Source organism: Pantherophis guttatus, chromosome 2 (genome assembly GCF_059756535.1).
Source record: "Pantherophis guttatus breed Tessera chromosome 2, ASM5975653v1, whole genome shotgun sequence".
Classification (NCBI taxonomy): domain Eukaryota; kingdom Metazoa; phylum Chordata; class Lepidosauria; order Squamata; family Colubridae; genus Pantherophis; species Pantherophis guttatus.
In genome coordinates this window covers 176724109-176748473 of record NC_142064.1, presented here as the reverse complement: position 1 = coordinate 176748473, position 24365 = coordinate 176724109, and the positions used below count along the sequence as shown (strand labels likewise).

Below are 24365 nucleotides of genomic sequence, written 5' to 3'. Positions count from 1 at the left end.
GCACATAGAATGCAGCTTGTAACACGTCAATTAGATTGTGGAATACATTTAGCAAGTTTCCCCAGTTTGCCGGGTTTTACTTCCAAATCAATCTTGTTTGAACTCATAATCTGCTGGCCAGTCAATGATTTTGGGAATTTAACTTCAAAACATCTCTCGATCAAGAGTAACGTACGTGATTATAGTACCGAAGCATTGTTTCTAAACCCTTTCTTCACGCAAAATATTATTGTTCTGAGTGAACAGCAAAATTAAATGTGATTTTATTTTAAAGCGGCCCGTGTATCTACGCATATTCTTTTTTTTACTAGCGCTGGGCAAACAAAATTGACCAAACGTAGCGGATAGCAATAGGTCTTTCTCAGTCTCGGTTGACCGTATTGTCTCTCAGTAGTTCTTGACAGGCTGTCGTATTGCCTGACTTAAAGGTTTTTCATTCATAAATGAAATGAAAACACATAGAGGGAAAACAACTAGAAGCTTAAACCAGCTGTTCCCACACAAAACGATAGATTGTGCTGTGATCAGTTGTGAAACGCGCACTCTACACTTTTTGTCCCTGTTCTGGATCTAGGGGCGGTGTCGTAAGAAGCTGGCGGAAGCCTGGCATGCTTGGCCTCGCGCTTTCTACTGAAATAGTTCCGAAGGAGATCCGCCTAGAGGCAGCCGGGCAAAGGCGCATGCGTCTTTTTCAGGCTTAGGCGGCCAAGTAGATGTCTGCGCCGTTCGAAGAGCGGAGCGGGCTTGTGCCCTGCGCCACTCCCTGGGGACGCTGGTATCAAACCATGGAAGAGGTCTTCGTTGAAGTGAACGTGCCGCAAGGGACCCGCGCGCGGGACGTGGAATGCAGCCTGAAGAGCCGCCACTTGGCTTTGACCGTAGCGGGGAAGGAGGTGCTCAAGGTACCTCTGCAAAACGGGAGAGAGAGAGAGACACACACACACACACACACACACACACACACCCATCATTTCCTTCCATGCTACTTCAGTTTAGTCCTCGTGATTATTAAATTAATATAAATATATAATATTTATAAATAACATAAAATAAATAAGTTAAAACTCGGACCACACGTTTCCTGAATAGTTTTTTTTATCCCAGAGCTATAATTGCACTCAGCTAAAGGGTCACCATCAGTGAGCTGTTGGACAGCATTACTTGGCCTGTTGTGTGGATGTTTGGGTGGTTTAGGGGTGGGGAATTTGTGGTGGGTGTTGGGGGGAGCTGTTTGGGGATTGTAATGTGTGTTGGACCTGGTCTTTGGGTGTTAAGTGAATTTCGTTGTATGGGTATACTGTGTATACATGTACAATGACAATAAAGTTATGATGGTGATGATGTGACATGGGAGGGCGTAGCACAGACTCAGTGCTGTGTGGTCTCGTATTGAGTTTTGCTTAATGCTTCCTATGTTCAGCTATGCTGAACTTTTTTGGCGGGGCAGGGAAGAGGGGTGTGTGTGTGCGTGTGTGTGTGTGTTTGAGTCAATTTATTTAAGTATATAAGATAACAGATAAAAGTACAAACATGATTATGAATACATGAAATGGATACAAATAAAAAGGGACGGTAGGCACGTTGGCGTGTTTATGCACACAATCTTGGTCTGATGACTGCCTGGATAATGCCCTGCAGTTTAGTTGCCACGATTTTGGAAGTGATTTGCCAATAAATCGTTTTTATCGTCATTTTATCATTTCCCCTAGAAACCAGGAATCTGTGAGTCCTGCCTTAAACACGAAGCCAATTGGGTGACTTTGAACCGGTCGCTCACTCTCACCCCTAGAAAGCAGGCAATGACAAGCCACTTCTGAAAACATTGCCACGAAAACTGCAGGGACTTATCTCAAGGGAAACTTGTGGTCTGGTCACATTGATTAGTTAAAAAAAATTGAAGAAAACAGGTTATATGGATCTTTAACAGTAACAGAGTTGGAAGGGACCTTGGAGGTCATCTAGACCAATACCCTGCTCACCCAGGAGAATTCTGTAGAATACGCAGGAGAATATGTAGAATTCTGGTTTAATTGCCCCACTCTCATCTTGAGTACTGGAGATAAAAGCTTCTGGGTCTCCTATCTTAGGCAGACAATTCAGATTTCTAGTCTACCATTGACGAAAAAAAGCCAACAGTAAAGCCAAGAATACACTTAGAAGAATAAATAATATTTGTGTTGTATAATCTTTTTAGATGCCAGTCTGTCTTGACAAGCTGATTAAAATGTAACATTTGTGCTAACAGGTAGTCCTCGGAGATGCCAATTGCAATTGGCATCTGTCATTGAATAAAGCAGTTGTTAAGATGTCATATAAATGCTTTGCTCAGTTGACCACAATCCCAACACTTCTGGCTGCATTGTTAAATGAGCTTGTAGGATGTTAAACAGATATAGTATGAGGTAGGGAACAGGTTTGCTTTGGGCTTGGGGGAGGCCTTGCACAGACTACAAGCGAGTCTCTTTCTGCTTATGAGATGAAATTCCTCCCTGCCAAAATTCAGAAAGGATTCTCATCAACCAAGTAAAGGGACACTGCAGCCTGGACTGGGTTTCCTAGGGCTTCCCCCAAGCACCCCAAGCACCTTGTCCTCTATACTTTATCTCATTGCTTCTCAACTCAGGAGCTGAAAATGTTTTTTTTTAACTTCCAAACTCCTTTATTCCCTCTCTCTAAGACATTTGCTTTTTTTAAATCTTTTTTTTATTCATAAACATTTTGAATACAGTGTATTGTCAGGGTATATCATTTACAAAAGAAAAACAAAGAAAAGGCATATATTGGTAACAGTCGTGATAATATAACAGAGTAATTTGGCTAAACTTCTCTTTATATTGGGTTATTTATAATTCTGTTAAATATATTGGCATATTTATAGTTATAAACCATCTTTATCTTTAATTCATACGTAGCAATAATCTTCCTTCATCTAATTTCTACCTCTTATCTCTAACCACCCATAAAATCTATTCCATATCACGTAATATTCTGTGTCATCCTTGTCTTTTATTTTTAAAGTCAGTCTGTCCATCTCAGCACAGTCTAACATTTTACAAATTATATCCTCATTTGGTGAAGTATGCTCATTTTTCCAGTATTTTGCAAATCAGGAAGCTGAAAATCTTGCCTGCTGCAATCCAAGCAGGCACAAAGCTGAAATTCTTCAGAAGGAAGTCTTTTCAGCCGGCCCAGAAACAAGTGAGAGTCCTCTTGGCAGGCGATAGCAGATTGTAACCTTCCCTGCTGACTTTCCCAATGAACTTCTGGGAAAACCAGTGAAGACGATTGCAAATGGTGATCCCACAATTGTGGGGCACTTAGAAACTGATCATAAATGTAAACACATTTCCAAGCACCCAGACTACAATCATGTGTGCTGATTCATTCACTATCTTTGGAATTATGGCTTCAGAATTAAAAACCTGTCTATCACCTTAGGTGTCACTAAACAGTTGACAACTTAATCATTTCTTTCTCCTTTCCAAAAGAGATCTAATTTGGAATTAAAACTTCCCATTTTAGAAGGATAGCGTTCAAATGAAAGAAAAAACAAATGGGCATAATTAAGCTTGGAATTTTAGTACATTAGGATCTTCAAAGACGTCAATTAAAATAGCCAAATCTGTTAAAAATGTGGCCTCCTCTTATGCTATAATAGTACTGTTAAGCAATCTGACCTTTTTGATGATATACTAAATCTTAATATTTATTCAAAGTTTACAAAATTATATGCAAAACTATATTTCTGTAACCAATTTGTGTGACATTCAAATATTATAAATCTATAATATTTTCTTTTGAAACTGGGCTCCTATATTTTTATTTTTATTTTCCAGGGTAATCTATTTGACTCTACAATAGCTGATGAAGCAACCTGGACACTAGGTAAGATCTGTGCTTCAGAAAACTTTACACAACAATTTAGTTTCATTGTGGACTTTCCATCTACTAGCTTGGATTTTTTAATTATTTTTTTAAAAAATCACGTGGTATATGGTATTATTTGGTAAGGACATGGGAGATGTGATTTTGCTACCATTTTTCCCTTTTGGCAAAATCACAAATCTGTGTCTCACTTACTTTGGCCATGTCATGTGAGGGAATTCACTAGCGAAAGCAATTATGCTGGGAAGAGTTAGTGATAAAGCAAAGCAAGCCGCCAAAGAACATGGTGTCTAAACACCATCAAAGCTGACACCAACCAGAACATAGAAAATAGAGAGATCTGGTCCATAGAATCACCAAGAGTCAGACACAACTGAATGGATAACATCGTTTTCCTTTTCTCAAGACTTTTTTAAATAAAAAGAAAGCTGCTTAAGGCTGAGTTTGCATAAACTACCATTCTCATATTCTGGGTTGTTAATAGAAGTGGATGTAAAAATGAGTCTGCTGATTTCCATGTAAATACTTCAGCTACCTTGAATTCAGATTTTTTCTAATTTGATGGACCGTTGAAGAAAATGATTGGGGACTTCCGGTTTGCTGCTTGTCCCCGCTGGACGCTCCTTCGGGATCGTCGAACCCACTGCCTGTAAGAGCCGCCTTTTTCAGCGGAATGGCGGCTCGAAAAAACTCCGTTTCCATTGGGAAACGGAGATAGAGCCGGCTGGGGTGGGTAGAGTCCTCTGCCTAATCCCAAAAGTTTTTTATTTACTTTTGGGAGGGAGCGGAAGAGACTCCCCGTATCCCCAGCCGATGCTCCGGGCTCTGGGAAATCTCTGCTACACGCAGAGCTAGGGGGCAGAAGCAAGCCTGTAAATCTGTCAAATAAATTAATTAAAGAAGATATGAGCTGGACCTCTGATCCTGAAGCGCAAGTATTCTTTTTATTCTATTTTGCCTAAGAAGTGAAGTGAAGGGAAAAAAGTTTTTTTAAAATGGCGATTGCTGCTGCGGCTTGAAGAGAGGCTGAAAGGGAAACTCCTTCCGTTTTCAATTACAAAGTAGCGGAATGAATACTTTTGGCTGTAACTGAAGGCAAAACCTCACTCACTTTTGTTTTTTTTTCCTTTTTTTTTCCTTGGGGATCTGATATTGATCTTGGTTGGAAAAAAGTTTTTTTTTTCTCTTTTCCAGTGAATTTTGTCTGCATGGAAAAATGGCACTGAGACTTATAAAGCTAGACAAACAGGCAGTGGGGGGGGGGATTCCCCCATTAATAAATTACATCAACAAGTTTTAACTCTCCAGTCTCAGAAACCTGACTTTAATATAATAGAATTTCTTCTTGAGGAGATTGTAAGAAGGGATGAGATTGTGAATCAGCAACTTGAAAAATTTAAGTTGGAAATCAAAGAAATTGGTGAATTGGTGAAATCTAAGTTTGGCTTTTTGGATCGAAAGATTTTAAAAACAGCTAATGGCTTAGCAGACTTTGTGATTCAGTTGGAAGCAAATACTAAATTATTAGAGTCTAAAATGAAAGAAACTGAGGAGAATTTGGATGACAAGATCCAAAAAATTAAAAAGGATTTGGCAAACACTCAGGATAATAGCTCAGAAGACAAACTTAAAATGGAGGCTGACCAAAAGACTGGTAATGAAGAAAATGTACAACAGAGGATTGAAAGAGAAGTTTTAATGATCCAACACAATTTTACAGAATATGCAATTAGACTGAGAGGTTGCAGGAAAATGACAGAGATGATTTAAGGAAGATATCTTCTGAAATTCTGGCTGGGATTTTAAAGGTTCAACCTGATGAAGTGTTTTGCAGGATTGACAGAATTTATAGAATAAACTCCTGGTTGGCAAAACAAAGGCAATTGCCTAGAGATGTGGTGATTTATTTTATAGACAAAGAAATTAGAAATAATATTGTGCAGAATTCTTATGATTCTACTTTGCAATTTCGTGGAAGAAAGATTTGGATTTTTAAGGAACTCCCGCCCAAGATGTTAATGGAGAGGAAGAAATTTGGTTTTCTAGTGAATGAGTTAAAAAAAAGGAATATTCTATTTAGGTGGGACGTCCCAGTTGGTTTAATATTGAGACACCAAGGAGTAAGATACCAACTGAATACTGTCGAAAAAGCGGAAGAATTTTATCAAAAAATTTTAAAAATAAATTTAACATCTTTAGGCATAACACAGGACAAGCAAAAGGAGTTGGAAATAAAGGGAAAACATCAAATTACAGAGGCTGTGGTAGATAAACTGTCTTCGGACTCCTTGGATACCCCAGCTGGACTGTCTATAAATTTGAGAGCAGTGTCATCTGATTCTAATGTGATGAATTATCAAGTTACAGACAAGTGCGTAAATCAACCAGTTGATATACAAGTGATGGAAAAGACATATGAGATAATAAAACAAAACCAACAAGATCAATTTACAAAGCAGAATGACAACCGATCAGCTGATACACAACTTGTAGGAAGGAAATCTGGATGGAAATGCAACCCGAAAAAGAAAAAGAAAAGAAACAGATCTCGTAGAAATAGTAGTTTCTAAACCAAGCAACAGTGAAGCCAGGGATTTTAAAAAATAAATGAATATGTGAAAAGATATTGGAGGCGAATTATCGTTTAATACTATCTTGAGGAAAGTGGCAGATCTCTGCAATGCCGTGATTTTGGGATGTGGAAAGAGCCTTACATTGTTGGATTTGAACTATCTATTTTGGATTTCTTTTACCGATAAATATATTATAACTATTTTGAGTTACAAGGCAAAAGAGTCATGCTGGGGCATGCAGAAGATCTGGCTGTTACCCACTAAGATGATGGGAATTTATAATCCTGATGAAAACCACAATTACAACTATATGGAATATAATTACAATGTCACTCGGGTGGTTGTTTTTACTTTTATATATACATGAGGATATTCATTATTGATGGGGGCAGAAGATGACTGAAGATTTTGAATAAACTGTTGCACCAGGATGCTATGTTACCCTATTATGGATGATGGATTTAACAATCTAGTGGAAAGACATCAAAGAAGATACTAAATGAATTATAAATTTAAAGTTATTGTCTTTTCTCTTTTTATAAAATGGAATGTATATATAGACATATGTATATTTTAGCAGAGTGGGCAGTGGATTATATTTAGAATTATTTAGAATTGTAGTGTATGGTAATCTTGCAGGAAACTGGGTTGAAATAGGCTAGTTTAGTGATTGATTAGTTTAAGAAAAAGGATTTTTAAGTCATATATTTTGGGGAGTGGAAGAATTGGATAGAACTGAATAAATGTTAAATTTGGAGAAGGCTGCTTTGAAATGTTATATTAATATATATAAAAGATTAAAGGTTATGTTGTTGTAATAATAATAATATTTTATAAGTTTGGGGGAGGAGAAAAAGGGTAGATTATTGCGAAAAGCGGAGAAAAGCGGAGTTATAAGAATATTATGCTAAGGGTCAGTACTTTGAGGAGTGAGTAAGGGCATGGTAAAATATTATGTAATTAATTATGAATTAGCTTATTGTTGTGAAGAAGAAGTCACAGGGGGGGATGGGTGGTGAGGGGGGGTTAGGGAAGAAGGGGGGAAAGGGGGGAAAACTTGTATTTGAAAACTTTTTCAATAAAAAAAAAAGAAAATGATTGGGATGTTACAACACTGCACTAATCTCTTTAAAGTCTTAAAATGTTTATTGTAATGTCAGAACATGGATAGATGGAAGAAAAACAGAAATAGGGAAGGTTGATACCCATGATGTGCATGTATTATACAAAGATCGACAGAATGCAATGATTAATATTTTGTTAATGCTGTATATGAATAAAACTACAACAGTTTTTATGGACCTTCTAACTTAGAAAAGTTTGAAGGTTACTCAAATGCTACATTGCATTCAGAACGTGGGAGAACGGAAAAGTTCTTCCCCATGTTGCACTGACCATCTTAGAAATTCATGAAACATCTTGCTGATTTCTAACAACCTGAAATTTATCATAATTAGTACAAGTATCTGTCCGTTTTTTTAGCTGTAAAGGAAAATAGGACTATACCCGAGCAATTGCATTAAGTTAATCTCAGTTGGAATATCATTAGACTTTGTCCCTTCACTCTGGAAAACAACTGAGGATGTCTACAAAATTTGTGTTGTACTTCCTTACAATTCAAAATATGAGCATTTATTATGATTATATGCCATCAAATCAGTGCTGAATTTTAGGGATCACATAGATAGATTTTCTCCAGGATAATTTGTCCTCAACTTTGTCTTCTAACAGTGTACTCTTGGTTCTATAATTTAGTCCATCAACCTAATCATTCTCTTCTTTCAAATAATTGTGAATAAATCCAGTGTTTTTTTGTTTGAAAAGAGGATCAGAAATTGATACGAATCACCTTGACAAAAACCAACCGTGATGCTGGAAACTGTTGGAGTTCCCTGCTGAAGAATGAGTATGCTGCTGATCCCTGGGTTCAAGACCAAATGCAAAGGAAGCTTACATTAGAAAGGTTCCAGAGAGAGGCAAGTCAATAGATGTTTGTTTGTTTATCTACTGAATTTATATTGACGCCTATTCGCCCATGGCGACTCAATATTACCTATATTGTAAAACAATGGTGGCCCAGTGGTTAGAATGCAGTATTGCAAACTCTGCCCACAGTCAGTTCAATCCTGACTGGTTCAAGCTTGACTCAGCCTTCTATTCTTCTAAGATCAATAAAATGAGGACCCAGATTGTGAGAGGCAATATGCTGATACTTGTAAACCCCTCAAAGAGTGCTGTACAGTACTATGGAGCAGTATATAAGTCTAAGTGCTATTGCTAAGTGATATTTTCATTTAAAACCCTGTTTCATAGACAAGGTATTATAAACAAATAAAAAATATATTTACAGACCATCTATATCAGAATATAATATCATATATATCATATACTATTATCCGAAGTTCTATATTAATTTACCAGGATCAAGATTCATGGAGTGTACTTTAAATACCATATTTTTCTGAATATAAGCACACTTCTCCCCCCCTCCCACCCAAAAAAAGTGGGTGGAAATGTCTGTGCATCTTATACAGAGAATATAGCGGCGGGGTAGGGGTTGGTGCGGCGCAGATCAGCTATTCTAGAATGGACCACGGCGGCGAACGGGCTGTGGAGGTAGCAAACAGGTGGTGGCGAAAGGCGGTGGTGGCGGCGAATGGGCTGCGGTGGCAAACTGGCCTCAGTGAATGGGCTGCAGCAAACGGACCACATGATCCAGACCACGGACCATACCGGATTGATGCTGGGAAGCAGAGGCAGATTTTTTTTTCTTGTTTTCCTCCCCAAAAGCTAGGTGCGTTTTATAGTCTGAAGCGTCTTATAGTCTGAAAAATACAGTACATTCTGACATTTAATTTCACATTTCAAATGTGTTATTAATGTTGCTAGAACACAGCTGGTTGTTTTTACATTTAGCTTTATTTAAAAATGAGGGGAAGATGGAAGAAATAGAAGAGGCATTTGCATAGGTGCAGGATATAAATATTATGAAATAAATTATATACAGGCAATTTAAAATTATTTATATTCTTCAGGTACTAATACAGTAAATAGAAAATGTTCAAAAGCATACATAACAGAATTCTGTGTAGTCTTAGTTTGAAATATATCCCAGTAGGTGTATTCAGCAAGAATATAAATAAAATGCTATGCCTTCTCTTGCAGAACCCTGGATTTGACTTCAGTGGAGCAGAAATTTCTGGAAATTATACCAAAGGAGGGCCAGACTTTTCTAGTCTTGAAAGATAGTGTGTCCTTTCAGCTATATTTCTTCCAGTTTCTCCAAAATGACAAAGCATTAAGCTTCAGAATAGCTTACTGTTTTTTTCTGGACAGCTTTAAACCACAAAATAATGACTGTTACCAGAATTGCACTTGACAGTAATTAAAAATAAACATTTCATGCATACTCAGAGCAATATTATTTGTATGATGACACTGTTCTGCAAGGTTAACAGCATACAGTTTCACTTTAAATTGTTAATTGATAAGCCAGTAATATTTTTCTTGAAAGTCTGTGATCTGGCTTATAACTTTGGCAAAGCAGATAAGTAAAAAAACGTTACTACCTAAATGCTATAAACACATTTTGAAGGCTAATGATTAAAAACAGATTTCCCATCCTGAAAATTTGTACTAAGCCAACTTCAACATAGAAGAGTCATTAAAACTAGTAATGTTAAAATCTGGTATAATTAATACCTTCCATAATTTTGTGCCAAACTGTACTGTTCAAAGCATAACATGCAATATGAATCTTGGGTAAAGCCATTTCGCGTTCATAAATTTATCCCTGACATTCTTTATAAGAATAGGAGTTCCAGTGTGTATATTTTCTTAATGAAATTCAGAAAACCATTTTAGCCACTTTAAAGAACTATTGCATGCCAAGGAAGATTTTTGACTTCTTGTTTCGATTTTGGGCACCTTTGTGTTATATATCAAACTGGCTGGAACACTTGATAAAATAATTAAAGCATGTGAACTTTTTCATGCAACATAGTTCTGCTTAATCTGACAATTATATTTTTCTGCAGCCCAAGGTGTGGATTTATAGTCAAGCATGTAACACTTTTGTTAAAAAGATCTGGGTTGTATCCTGTGATGCTCCTTTCCTGGACTACCCAAAAAGCTTCCTTTTGCATCCCAAATTGGCTGCAGCATGTTAGAGTTTATGGAACCAGTGGCAGGACAAAACAATGAGCTTAATTCTCATTGAGTGACTGGAAATCCATTTGGACAACATGGCATATATCTTTTGTTTATATACGCAAGAAGAAAGTACATACATCATATGTAATGAAAAATTCTAATAGTTGCACCACACTTTGCTTTATGCATGTATATACTCATCCAATTAACAGAATGAGAGTTAATTGTAGTCTGATTCACTCCCTAACCATGTGTGCCCTATCTATAATTTTTGTATCTTTATGCTTAGACATGTTTAGTTATCTATAGTAAAGTGAAGTAGTAATTTTCATGTTTAAAAAAGATTTAAACTACCTCAGTTTGTTCTATAGTATGTTTTAATTGTACATTGCCAGGGAATGCTAAGTGTTTTGTCTGCTAAGAATTCAAGGCTGCTATTTCAGCTATTAAGATGCCACAAGGAGAACTTGTATTGTTTATACAAATTGAGGAAATGGAATCAATAAAATTGATTTTGTATGCCTAAGGCAGACTTGAAATACAAAGCGTGAGGAAAGAAAAAATACATCAAGCCCAAATAACATTGTCACAAGTAATTATCAGTAGTAGAGTTTCCCCGAAAATAAGACCCTGTCTTATATTTTTTTGAACCCTGAAATAAGCGCTTGGCCTTATTTTCGGGGAGGTCTTATTATTTTTGGACGGGTGGAGCAAGATAGGGCTACTCTTGCTGTCTTACCTGATATTTTCAGGGAGGGGTTATTTTCGGGGGGAGGCTTATTTTAGTGCATGTGCTCAAAAGCCCAATTGTGCTTATTATGAGGAGATGTCTTGTTTTCAGGGAAACGGTACTTATATGAGGATGTTGGAAACAAATATTTTGACAAGGCAATGATCTTCAAACCATGATGTGCTCACAGGAAAGAAAAGTATGAAGATTTTTGAATGATCTTTTCAATTCCTAGATGAATGTTGTTGAAAATCTGCAAAAAATCTCAAAACATGCAGCCAATGGAGACCAAATATTGTTAAGCTGGAAGAAATCTACAAAGGGGGGTGGGAAAAATTCCACAAGAAGAAATTCTTAGCTGGCTACAGGAAACTTGAAAGCTGTTATTTCTGCCATAGGTGTAATTTTTTAAACTTGTATGCTATCTGATTCTACAATGACTGATTGAGTGTAGTCAGTGTCCAGACTTCTGCACTTGCCGTATTTTACATTTTTTTTTTGAATCTATAAACAATTGTGATAATTATGCATTCAAATTTGCAGGAAAATAGTATTCACTAAAATGTACTACTTGAACAGGGGAGTTTAAATCCTTGAACACAGTTGTACGTGGTTTTATCATTCTCTACAGATAGGGTTCCAAATTAAATGCCTTAAATCTAGGCTAGTATCATCTGTGGACTTCCAGATATATTTTTTATTATTGGCCATAGAGGCTCAGATGACTAGAAGCTGAAATCCAAAATATCTAACCACCATTGGTGCAAAGGTTAGAATGCAGTATTGCAGGCTAATTGTCCACAGCCAGGAGTTTAATCCTAACCAGCTCAAGGTTGACTCAGCTTTCCAAGGCCAGGACCCAGACTGTTTAGACCAATATGCTGATGTTGTAAAGCTCAGAGTGTGTGTAAAGCAATATGGAGCGGTATATAAGTGAGTGCTATTGCTATCCATAATCTAGGAACAGAGTAAATGAATTCACACAACACCCATTTCCAAATCCAAGTTAGTTGATCTGTTTTAGAGACAAGGTAAGTTCCCGGAAGCCCAGCTGTGTTGTAATCAATTCTATTAGGCTGCAGAAATTACATTTTCTGAAAGTTTTTCTTTGCAATTGCTGAGAGAGCATCAAAAGTGCACCACAATGATTGCTAGCAAAGTGTGTTCCAGGTATGTGTCTGACCCGGCATAACCAGGTCTTGTAAACACAGGCATACATATCTCAACATATAGCCTTGTTTAGAACACAATAAATATTAACACATTTTAATATTCTTTAAGCAAGTTACTTTCACAATCCAAGGCCATTCAATTCATGCAATTCCATTTCAATGTGTTTTATTGAAAGGTACTCTTGTTGCTTATAGGCATAATAGGACATTTTGATAACGAGTTTGTTCCTTCTTGACACTGTAAACATATTGAACATTGTTCAGTTTCAATCTTCAAATACTAAAGGCATATAAGATACAATTATTCAATTAATAACGTCCATAAAAATGATAGTTTGAGTAAACTTCCCATCAGTTTTGTTCTGAAGAGCAGCTTGCAATGAGGTAGAAGTAAATGGTTTGTCCAAATGCTGGGTTAAACCAAAAACAAGTCTTCAGATTTCTGTAATTGTAGTAAGTCTCCTAAATTTGTTACTTTGATTCTAAAGACAAGCCAGTCAGCTTTAAGTAAACAATGTGAAATTACACCAGGTATATGTGCTAAAATTAAAAAGATAAGAATTGTTGCATTATCCTTTCAGTTTTTCTTGTAGCAGTTTAAACAACCAGTAAAATGCCTGTACTTAGGGAGAATACTAAATTGAACACAATACAACTACAAACAGACATTGCAAAAAGTGATTTAAAAAGAACCGAAGTCCAAAAGCTATTGAACATGTTGACAGTTGATTTAACAGGTCATTGCTGGGTAGCAACTGTTGCTTCCTTAGGCTTTTAACATTCAAGAAATCGCAATGCACAACTTGTGCTCAATTATTCCACCTCAATTATTCATCTGAATCAACTGATAATTATAAATAGAATGAGCAAAATAGTAGTTTAATCCTGCCTAGCTTTTAGCATCAGCTCCCATAGTTCTTCCTAGTAAAATTCACTCCAACTTTGGGCTGAACAAAGCAGCACACACTATGGTATGGTAGAATACATAAATTGGAAAGAATTAAAACTGTTTAAAGTAGCATAATGCTAAATTCTATGCTTTGAAATGATTTAACATGTTTTACTGAAAGCTTGATGGTAATCCAAAATCAGAGACACACTTCCCAAAATACATGCTTAATATAAACATAGAACTTTTTATGCTTCTAATAGCAACCTGTAAAGTTTAATCCAAACCAGGAAAGTGCAGTAAAATTAGCTTCAGTTTGCAGTGAAATGCAGAGCTTAAATCATGCTTAATTTGCCCCACCAATTTTGGTACATGCAAACAGAACTAAAGATTGAGGTGAAACACTCTGGGAGAAATTTAAAATGTTAATTCTATTTTTAGACATTGCCCACATTCTCAGCTGGTGCCTGACTTGCATTCTTCAAACAGCTTTAATTTCCACAGCGACTTTCCAACTTCTTTCAAATTTACTTGGCTACAATCTGAACTGTAATGATACTTGCTAAAAATGTATTCTTTATGTTAATACACTGTAAATACAGATCTCTAAATTTGGCTCTTGAACTCAGAATGATCTAGGACTAACATATCTTTAATTCAATTCCCAACCTCTAATGTGAATCAAGGTTTAAAGCAGAAGTGGGGAACTATGACTCTTTTATGATTTGTGGACTTAAACTCCCAATATCCCTGAGGCATCCATGCTCATAAAGGGGCCGTAGTTCCCCACTTCTAGTTTAAAGGAATTATTTAATTTTGGATTGATTTGAAATTCTTAGTTACAGTTTCTCAATCATTATTACCATTACCATGAATTAGATGTAGCAACTTTCTTTCCCTTAGTAATGTTCTACTCTCTCTAGAAAATACATGCATATCTATTTTACTAGTTTAGTGATAGTTATGTTCATTTTCATATTCATCTTCTACCACCATTTAGTTCAGAAGTGCAGAATTAAGGATCAAGCTTATGACTCACGTTTTCACATTTCCAGAAAGCAGATAAAAACAAAAGCATCTGACTTGTTTGTATTTTAGCCCTAAACATTGCTTTATAAAAAAAAATCTTCAGTTTTATTAAGAACCTTGAGAAAATTAAGTCTTGTGGCAACACACTATATTGCTGTATAGTTCAGAGCTTAAAAAAATGTGGTTGCAGTTTAATATTCATGAAATCAGACTTTCCATAGGCCAGAAGAATCCAAGAAATTCTGTTTCAGCACCAGAAAGCTTATATCCTTGTTGATTAAACATATGTGGCCAATGTCCCATCTGCTCTTCTTCAGGATTACCACTAAATCAAAAAGAAATTTGAAAATTATTGTAACATAAAATACACTGATGCAAATATGAGGTGAATTAGCATTGTTTACAAGTAATGCATTCTAAAACAACAAACAGGAATGTATCTCTTTTGAAGATCCTAATTTTTTGACTATTCCATTTTTATGTTATTAAACAAAACTATCTGTATTACAGGTAGTCGTCTACTTACAACAGTTCACTGAGCGTCCGTTAGAAGTTACGACACTGAAACCAGTGACTTATGAACATTTTTCACACGACTGTTGTATCATCCCCATGGTCACATGGTCAAAATTCAGATGTTTGACAACTGACTCATATTTATGACGGTTGCAGCATCCCAGTGTCACATGATCACCTTTTGCGACCTTCTGACAAGCAAAGTCAATTGGGAAGCCAGATTCACTTAATAATCATGTTATTAACAATTGTAGTGATGCACTTGAGTGTCAAGAAAGGCAAAAAAGTTTGTGAAATGGGCAAAATTCATGTAACAACTGTCTCACTTAGCAGCAGAAATTTGGGGCTCAGTTGTGGTCGCAAGTCAAGGACTACCTGTACTGTAATCTTTGCTGAATGCACTGTCATGGATGGCAATAACCCTATCAGCAAGGCATTGCTGGAATGAAAGTTTAAAGTATCTGAAAGGATCCTGGTTTTGTAAAGGTGAATTCTCTATTCTCCCATTAATTAAGGTCTTTAAGATTACAAGTAATCCTCACTTTCTGACCACAATTGGGGATCAACAAAGCTGTCGCTAAGCAACTCAGTCATAAAATGAAATGCCACAACCCACTTACAAAATTAGTTTCAACTAGACTTGCAAGCTTCCAGACAGCTTCTCTATTGACTTTGCTTTTTAGAGGCTGGCTATGAAGCAAAAGGCAATTACATGACTGTGGGATGCGGTGACCATTGTAAAATGTGCGCCAGTACCTGAATCACAATCACATGACTATTGGGATGGTGTGATGGCAAGTTCAAAGACAGGTCTTAACCAAACAAATAGTCGGTAAGGGGGGACTCTGTATGAAAGTACATTTATATTCATACAAACTGTAAGAAAACTCCACATTTACCATATTTTTCGGAGTATAAGACGCACCTTTTTCCCCTAAAGGGGTGAAAATTTAGGTGCGTCTTATATACAGAATGTAGCCCCGCCCACCCACTGGCCCCCACCCTTTGGCCTCTGCCTCACAGCAGTTACCTCCTTGCAAGCAAACAGCAAGAAAAAAACGGCTCCTTTTAGCTTCAAAGCCTAATTAGCACAAGTTGATTGGATTGGCCTCCCGACTCTCAGCTGATTTGCTCTCAGCTGTTTTGCACAGGGCTCTGCTGCTTGCTGCAAAGAGGTAAATTGCTGGAACAGATTTTTCTTTTTCCCCTTGTGCTAATCAAGCTATGTTGAAAATGAAAATGAAAGTAAGGCAGGCTGTTTGCTGTTTGCTCCAACGAGGCAAAATTGCTCAGAGGCAGAGGGAGATTTCTTTTTCTTCTTTTCCTCACCAAAAAAGGTAGGTGCGTCTTATAGTCCGGTGCGTCTTATACTCTGAAAAATATGGTATATTTCTCATAGTTTAGGGTTTTACCTCTTGACTATTACATGCTCATCTACTACGAACAGCTTTTTGTGCCGTTTTAAACTGAACAATGCAGGCAAGTATATTAGCAACAAAGGATATGGGTAATCTTCAGGAGTGCAATTGGGATTGGTCACTATAGCACTATGTGATGCCGTTGCTAAGTGAGACATCATGTAACTACAACTTGTGATTTCACTGCCAGCTTCTCCAGACTCTGGAAACCCGCTGTGAAACTCTCAAATGATAATCATGTGATCAGAGAAACAATTGTGACAATTGTAATTGAAGGAACTAAAGTTAAGTTTTTCAGCACCTTTGTAACTTTGAACAGTGGCTAAACAGGACAGTTAGTAAGCGAGAACTACCTGTATACTGAAGCACATTAGGAAACTTGAGAATATAGAACAGAAACTAGATTTCAATAGGCTTTCAACATGTTTTCCTTATAAATCCCTAGACATTTTTTTCTGAACCATATATATATATATATATATATACATATACATATTTTTGTTCATACAAAGTTATATCTTCCAGATTCCTAAAAAGATTGCTGAAACTTTTACACTATTTTTATTTCAACTCAAGAATTCAGAATAGTTAAAAATTCTATTTAAGTTTTTTGGTGTAGCTTTTAAATTATTCCTATGACACAGAGTCAAAAACACATTTAGAAAGTTCACCGTTTTAGGGACCAGTTTCTGGGATTGTGGGAAGATGGGCAATTCTGTAATAACTGTGTTTCAGTTGCCGGGCTGTGCGACCAGACACAATCCATTTTAGCTTTTGTCCACTTGGTTTAGAACATTTGCTTGAGGAATATTCTGAGAGGCACTTTGATACAAGTTCTTTCCAAAAGGAAAATTCTCTACTATTTATCTAGAGGAAAAAAAATGGGAAATTAAAAACCAATCAGTACCACTCATGAGCAACTAATACATGTCAGTGTTGATCAGATAACACATAATAACTGACATATTTTCATTTATCGTGTGAGTTTAAAAATACTTATTCAATTCATAACTTTAGCTTATTTAATAAGATTTTAGGTTGTCAAGATACTATAAAACTCTGGAGATATAAATATGAGGTTAAAAATGATTTATTGCCAGAAAATACACCAAAATGCAAGCAGGTTCAAAATTAGTTATTAGTATCTGTCATAAAATATATATATGCAAGATGTTTTAGGTAAATAATTAAAAAAATAATTTCAGTACTGTACGCAATATATCACTGTCTAGGGAAAAATGTAAAATAAAACAGTATGTTTTCAAATAAATTTCTCAACAATGAGACTTTAGTGTTAAAGTTACTGATTTACAATAAAATATAGTTATACATCAGAGAAAAAATAGTTAAAATTTATGTATCAATATATACATACACATACACCAGTGGTGCAGTGGTGGGTTGTGCCCGGTTCTGACCGGTTCTATAGAACCAGTAGTAAAACCGGCAGAAGGCTCTGCCCACTGACCCTGACATCATCAGAAGTGATCTGCGCATGCACAGAAGCAAGGCACATGCGCGAGCGATCCCGTTGTGAACTGGTAGTAAAGGTAAGTAGAACCCACAGTGGTGGGTTTCTACCGGTTTGCCCCGATTCGGGATAACCGGTAGTGGCGGCGGCGGGAAGCTCCGCCCACCTACCCAGACATCATCATGGATGCTCTGCACATGTGCAGAAGCGCAGCGCAGCGCGCAAGCAAAGCAAGCACACACACTCGCGCGCTCCCTATTCCGAACCGGTAGCAAAGGTAAGTGGAACCCACTACTGACACACACATACATAAAATTTGATTCATTTGCAAATATAGCCCATAAAATAAAACTGAAAAGGTTCATGCTTTCACCAAATGTATCTCTAATAGTTAAAAAAATAGGTGTGCCCTTCCAAAAGATGTAAAGATTTAAATACACTCATAAGAAGGAATGATATCATTTAAATAACTTCAATCCAAATTTAAGAATTTAAGAGTTATAAAAATTTTGAATTGTGCCCAGAAACACAAACTTGCCAGTGTTTCCTACAATTAAATCCACTCAATTCTTTCATTGCAGCAGAGCGAATAATCTGAACTTTCCAAATACTTTGAGAGAAATAAATGATCAGTTTATGACCAGTTTTAAGACTTGAAATGTTCTCCATTTGGTCTTTAGGAAATGCAGGTCTTCAAAGCCCTGACATTTTTGATATTACCATTTAAGACTTTTTATACCATAATCTATGGTATATTGATATTACCATTTTTGATATTATCATTTTTTTTTATTTGATTTATATGCCGCCTTTCTCTGGAGACTCAGGGCGGCTTACAATGCATTAAGCAATAGCCTTCATACTTTTGTATATTTATACAAAGTCACCTTATTGCCCCCACAAACTGGGTCCTCATTTAACCTATCTTAGAAAGGATGGAAGGCTGAGTCAACCTTGAGGCTGGTGAGATTCGAACTTACAGTAATTGAAGACAGCTGGTGTTAATCACAATGCTTTTAGTCTGCTGAGCTACCATAAACTAAAAATTAATGAATTTATATATAAAACCAGGTGGGTCAAATAAAGTAAAATTCATGAACATACACACAAATTAATATGTGATCTGGAAAATAATGATTGTCTAGTGTTTATATTGGACCACCTCATGGGGCTAATTCAACAAATCACGGCTAATCTATGAATTAGCCTATGAACCTCACCATACCTCCACAAAAAGGTTTCTAAATTTATAAGCTGTAAAAGTTTTCATTCACAGCATTCCTACTCAGCTGGCCTTCACCACTGCCCAAATATCAGCACCCTTAATCCAGAACTATATTCTGTTTCCTAGTGTCAGGTTTGCCCTTTAACTACCATTCTGCTAAGCACTAAGGGACTTTCTGGTTGGAAATCTAAGCCAGCTACTTTATTCCATTTTAACAAGTAATTAAACAATGAAATCTGCTGAACTGCACTATTTGCTATGACAGGAGTTAAGCCACACAAGTTATTTTAACGTTGAAATGCAAAATAACTATTGTTAAAGATATTTGCAAGAGATTGAAATTGTGACTCCAAACATATACTTGAGATCTCTTCAAAAATATGTTTCCCAAAACTGTCAGCAAGGATTCTCCTGAAAATTATTCTGTTTCTCTTGCCACTTAGATAGCTATTTCTGTCTTCCTCTAACCAAACTAAACCAAACATTTTTAGTTGAAAGCACCCTTGGTTGATACGTACCTATCTTAAGAAGGCAATCATCATATTTCCAAGTTAATAAAGTTAAAAGTAAATATCAAACAGATATTTAATTATGGCCTACCTTGGAATGTATTCGGAGACACTGTATTATTTCAACCAATTCTGGTACTTTTTCCTCTTCAGCTTCTAGAGCCATTATTGAAAGTGCCAATACTGAAGGCTAGTGAAAAATAAAATAATTAAGATCAATCAAATATGTTAAGCTTTTACAAAACTGAATTGATCATTAATTAATCATAGCCCATACCTTTGCTTTTGAAAGAATAAGTCTGCAGTGGCAGGCCTTTAGTTGGGCTTCAAGTCTCTCTAATTTAAGATTATCGTTCCTGTATAAAACAAAGGTTAATTTGTTGATTTTCAATATGTTTATATAAGGATTAGCACAAAGTAAAAAATAAACTGAGTAGGTAGAAGATATGAAAAACTAACAGCATAAAGTGGATTTTTTTAAGTTAAATCAAATGCACATTACCTAATATTTAACAACACAGCTCTAAATTCTCAAATTATAAAAAAAATCATCTAAATACATTCATGTTTCACTCATACCATATTTAAAAACAGAAATTAACAGTAGTTCAGGCCAAGATTACATTCAGGTACAGAAGAGTATTTTTGGTAAATAAATCATAAACCTTTATTCAGAAACTTGCTCTGAGTAGAGAGTGAGTAACTACAGAGGATTAGCAAAATTGAATATTGATTGCCCTTTATTTTCTGTTTTCATTAGGTTCATCCATGCAGTTCTTGCACTATGATCAAAGCTACACAAGGACATTTTCCACTGCATTCTGCAGGATTGAGGTAAATCGGGTTATTAAAGAGAGTTAACTGGGTTGCATTTATCTGCATGCAGATTAGCTACATTTGTATGAAAATGTTTTTCTAGAAACCTCAAAGACCCCTAACAGAAAGTTACTATTTAAGAGGCAAGGAGAAATAGTTCCACCGTGTAACCACTACTGTAATCTAACTATGATGGCATGGCAAGAATGAATACTGGATTTACACAAATGTATTAAGTGGTATTTATTCAACCCTGTTTCAGATAGGTTAAATCTGATGGGATTCTAATAACACTTCAAACTGCTGTGTGGGATTAATAGAATTGTACATCACAGTCTTATAAATATCAATACCTCTTAAAACCAGAATGTCTGTCTGCTATAACGTACATATATTTGGTATTGTTTAATGGTTTCAACCCCATGATTAAAATTTGAATTGCAAATGCACACCTGGATTATTTTAAAAAGGAATTCTTGGATATTTACCACACCTTGCTAGCAACATAGGACATTTTCTCTCCATAAATTTGTCTTTGGTCTAAAGGAATTGACACTTCCAAATTGGTCCAGAAAAAGACACTTACCTTTCACAGTTGATGCTGTCACACAGAATTGAACAATAAAGTTGCAGAAACTGGAAGGCAGTTGTTGCTTTTACTTTTCCATGTAGCTTCTCTAAAAGAATTCCCTCCATTCTCATTAGGTCACTAACAGTAAACCGATACTGACTTATTCGGATTAAGTCAGTAGCTAGTGGAATATTACTCTCTTCTTCCATGACTTTCACAGCCAAGTAAAAGCAACTTAAGCCAACACAGCCCAAGTGTTTTGGCTGCACCTAGGAGAAGAAAAGACTTTCAGTTGAAGTTACAATATACTTAGTTTATATACACATTGCAAACCTACAAAGTAAATATTATGTAAGTCCATTGAACCTTTGACCTAAAAATGTTAAGATTGGGCTATCTGTTTTCTACTATGCTATGTTTTAAACTTTTAGTGTGCTTATTTACAAGAAAATAAGAATTCCCAGTGTGGAACCACTTTGGTACCAAGCAATTAATTTGTCTATTGTTCAGAAAAGTAAGCTTTCATGTCTTGCTGTTCAACATCAATCAAGCACCTATCATTGTACATTATCCCTCAAAGTAATTTAGTTCAGTATAATGGTCAGAAAGGCACCCACCCATCTAAAATAGCACTTTCTAAAACATATTATTAGAGGGATGCATTTGCTTGGAACTTCTCTCATCTTTGCTTCACTGAAGAACCCAGAACTTTTAAAGACCACACAGATCCATTCAGTCTCTTCTCCAAAAACAGGTACAGAAGCTTGAAACAATGTACGTTGCATAAGGCAACAGAAAGATCTATTAAGACAATCTTCTGCAATGAACTAGAGATTCCAGGAACCACAGACACCATGAGAATTATGGGAGTTGCAGTCAAACAATCTAGTACTAGGCTATGAAAGGATAATCTGCATTTACCAAAAGGAAAAAAAAACACTCTGGTACTGTTAATAAGACTGGCAAGGAAAAGTTTTAAATAATCATAGTAGGTTCCCTTGTTGGTCCTTATTAAACATCCTGAAAAGTCCAAATGCAGTTGGTATTTGTAATGATATTAAGCCATACTAGCTGCTATAAATTCTGATGTAAATGCTCCATCTATGAGCTGTTTATATACTATATATTCAGCTAAAAATAAGTGTTGATTCCAGTTAAAAAGATTTACATGGCAAAACTGCATGTTAGGATTACATTAGGACTAATGCTGTAGTGATAAAATTTTCTTTGGCAGCTGAAAACCAAATTAGCAGTAATCTGTGAAGACTTGCGTCAAAATAGAAATAAACTGGCTTATACTGTAAATTCATACTCTAAAAACCTACCTTCATTTTTGATAAAAAACGATCTAAGTAATTCACGGCAAGAGAAAACGTCTCTGTGCGAAAGCCGAAGAATTGAATCAAACTAAGCAGGTCTTTCACTTCAAAATCCCGCAATCTTGCTGTCATCCGGAGCCCATTATCATGAGCTGCTTCAATTATTCGCAAGCCAGAGACCTTTGGCTGATATCTTAATTCCTGCTCAAGCAACCCATTGAGCTGCACTAGTAACTCAGTCCCATTTGTTGCAAAGGTATCAATCATCTGAAATACAAAATTTAGATTAAGCAAAACACTTAGAGAAGTTTGTTTGCTTTTGCACCTTTCAGCAAAGCTGCAGAGATCCTGCTGCACGTCTACTCTTTAACCACATATGTAACATTTGCAGAAGTAACACAAAATGCACAAACAAAATGAAGCTTAACAAGAAGGGGAAAATGAGCAGAAATGGTTGGATTAATTGAATAGAGTATATAAACCGAGCCTCTGAAGAGGTTAAAAATACAAATATGAATTAAAGTTGTAACAGAGCCATTGTATCCACAGTGCTGTTTTTCATATATCATGATCCCACCTTCATTATATTTCTATATTTTCTTTAATTTTTAAAAAGTGAAATATTTAAACAGTAATTCTATAAATGGCCTATAATTTAAGCTTTTAAGACATTGTGAAGAGCAGCACACACAATAGGTTGAAGCCTAGGATTTATTTACCAGTCCATTAATTCTGTATTAGTTACAGAGCACTGCTGTGAACATTATCCTGACTCCCCTCACTAGGAAATCCTTGCTTTCTCCCAGTAGGAAAAGATTAACCATAATTTATTAGAGGATCCTTACATAATAAATCTGTTAAATTAGCCTGTCACTATCTAGCGGCTTCTAGAAACCTTGGACTTGACTGAGCTGCCAAACAGCTAAATGGGCATGTTTGAGAGACACCGAGTTAAGTGTGACCAAGTTTAACCAAATGAATGTATCAAGTAACATCTTAATAACATTCTCTAGCACAGCTGGCTTTATCTCACTCACTTTCCTTTCGGGAATCCTTATTTGGAAAATATAGCAAACCTTTCACTCCTGGTTCTCTCTTCCCCCCCTTGCCCCCTTTGTATTACTTCATAGACATAATACAAAGTTGATAGACATAGGAATTATTATTATGCTTAAGTAGACCCTGTCAAGTTAGTTATCTCTATTAACGACACCAAGTTCAAAGACATGTCTGGACTTGCTCTCTCGACCCATACAGCACGCTAACAAGCCACTCGCCAGTAGGAGCGAGTTATTGTATGGTGAAATAAATAGCCCAGCTCCCGGAATTCCAGCCTCTTACCTTTATCCTAAGAAAAATACAGGCGGTCGGAGAGTCTTCAGATAATCCAAGTTGAAACAAAAAATAAACTATGGACTTTTAAAAAATAAATATATAAATAGCTACCTCCAGATTTTTAAAAAAATAAATTAGCCTTTTATTTATTTTACAAAAGCACAGAATTAGAGTAGATGTCTGCAGCTTTGTGGTGGTGGTGGGAGTAAATCACGCGAAGGTTCCCCACCTCTTTCAGCTCCGGTGAAATCTAGATTCTACAGGCATTACTTCTGCTTACTCTAAACTCCGCCCCGGCTTTTATAGAAAAAAAAATGAGAGTTCTTCTGATTGGCTATTGTCTTAATCTAGTAGACCAATCAGAGCCTCTCAGCCCGCAATTTGCTCCAATCGTGAACTGAAAAGTTATATGGAGCTGGAATTGCGCGTCTGTTGTGCGTTTTAATGTCTTCATTCGTCTTTTAGTACCGCGACCACCGACTTTCCGTTGAGTTTGGGGGGGAAGAGAAAGAGAGTTAACTTTTGTTTCAGTTTAAGGTAGATTTGTATGATAAATGTTTTTCTAGAGGTAATCCTAGGAAAGGAAACCCCACCCCACAAGCCCTCTTTACCCGTCGCAGTACGACTGAGTGATTGAAAGAATTACACAACCACAATATCACAGGTGATATTTACTCAGGCGTTCCTTTCAGACAAGACAATCGGACAAATTGCTATGACGATCATTCCAACCTCTACTGTATGAAAGTAATAGA

General features: G+C 36.3%; 2 protein-coding genes across 2 annotated transcripts; one reads left to right on the top strand and one right to left on the bottom strand.

Annotated features, from left to right (window-relative positions):
• The first annotated feature begins 574 nt into the window (after window positions 1-574).
• Window positions 575-9867, top strand: NUDCD2 (NudC domain containing 2). Its single transcript, XM_034406277.3, has 4 exons — window positions 575-902; window positions 3837-3885; window positions 8283-8434; window positions 9624-9867. Exons 1-4 carry the CDS (start codon window positions 714-716, stop codon window positions 9705-9707), a joined length of 474 nt encoding a protein of 157 aa, XP_034262168.1. The 5' UTR covers window positions 575-713; the 3' UTR covers window positions 9708-9867.
• Window positions 9868-12661: 2794 nt separating this feature from the next.
• Window positions 12662-23900, bottom strand: CCNG1 (cyclin G1). The gene is made up of 7 exons (XM_034406267.3): window positions 23617-23900; window positions 22282-22542; window positions 20972-21225; window positions 19847-19925; window positions 19661-19759; window positions 17036-17231; window positions 12662-14755 (listed from the first exon to the last, which is right to left on the bottom strand). The coding sequence occupies exons 2-6, from the start codon at window positions 22540-22542 to the stop codon at window positions 17040-17042; spliced, it is 885 nt and encodes a 294-aa protein (XP_034262158.1). The 5' UTR covers window positions 23617-23900; the 3' UTR covers window positions 12662-14755; window positions 17036-17039.
• Window positions 23901-24365: the final 465 nt, after the last annotated feature.

Coding starts and splice junctions, on each gene's coding strand:
- NUDCD2 (XM_034406277.3), top strand. CDS start 714: ATGTCTGCGCCGTTCGAAGAGCGGAGCGGGCTTGTGCCCTGCGCCACT. Junction 3,886..8,282: donor TGAAGCAACCTGGACACTAG/GTAAGATCTGTG, acceptor TTGTTTGAAAAG/AGGATCAGAAATTGATACGA. Junction 8,435..9,623: donor TAGAAAGGTTCCAGAGAGAG/GCAAGTCAATAG, acceptor CTTCTCTTGCAG/AACCCTGGATTTGACTTCAG.
- CCNG1 (XM_034406267.3), bottom strand. CDS start 22,542: ATGATTGATACCTTTGCAACAAATGGGACTGAGTTACTAGTGCAGCTC. Junction 21,226..22,281: donor GTTTTTTATCAAAAATGAAG/GTAGGTTTTTAG, acceptor TTCTTCTCCTAG/GTGCAGCCAAAACACTTGGG. Junction 19,926..20,971: donor GACAGCATCAACTGTGAAAG/GTAAGTGTCTTT, acceptor TGTTTTATACAG/GAACGATAATCTTAAATTAG.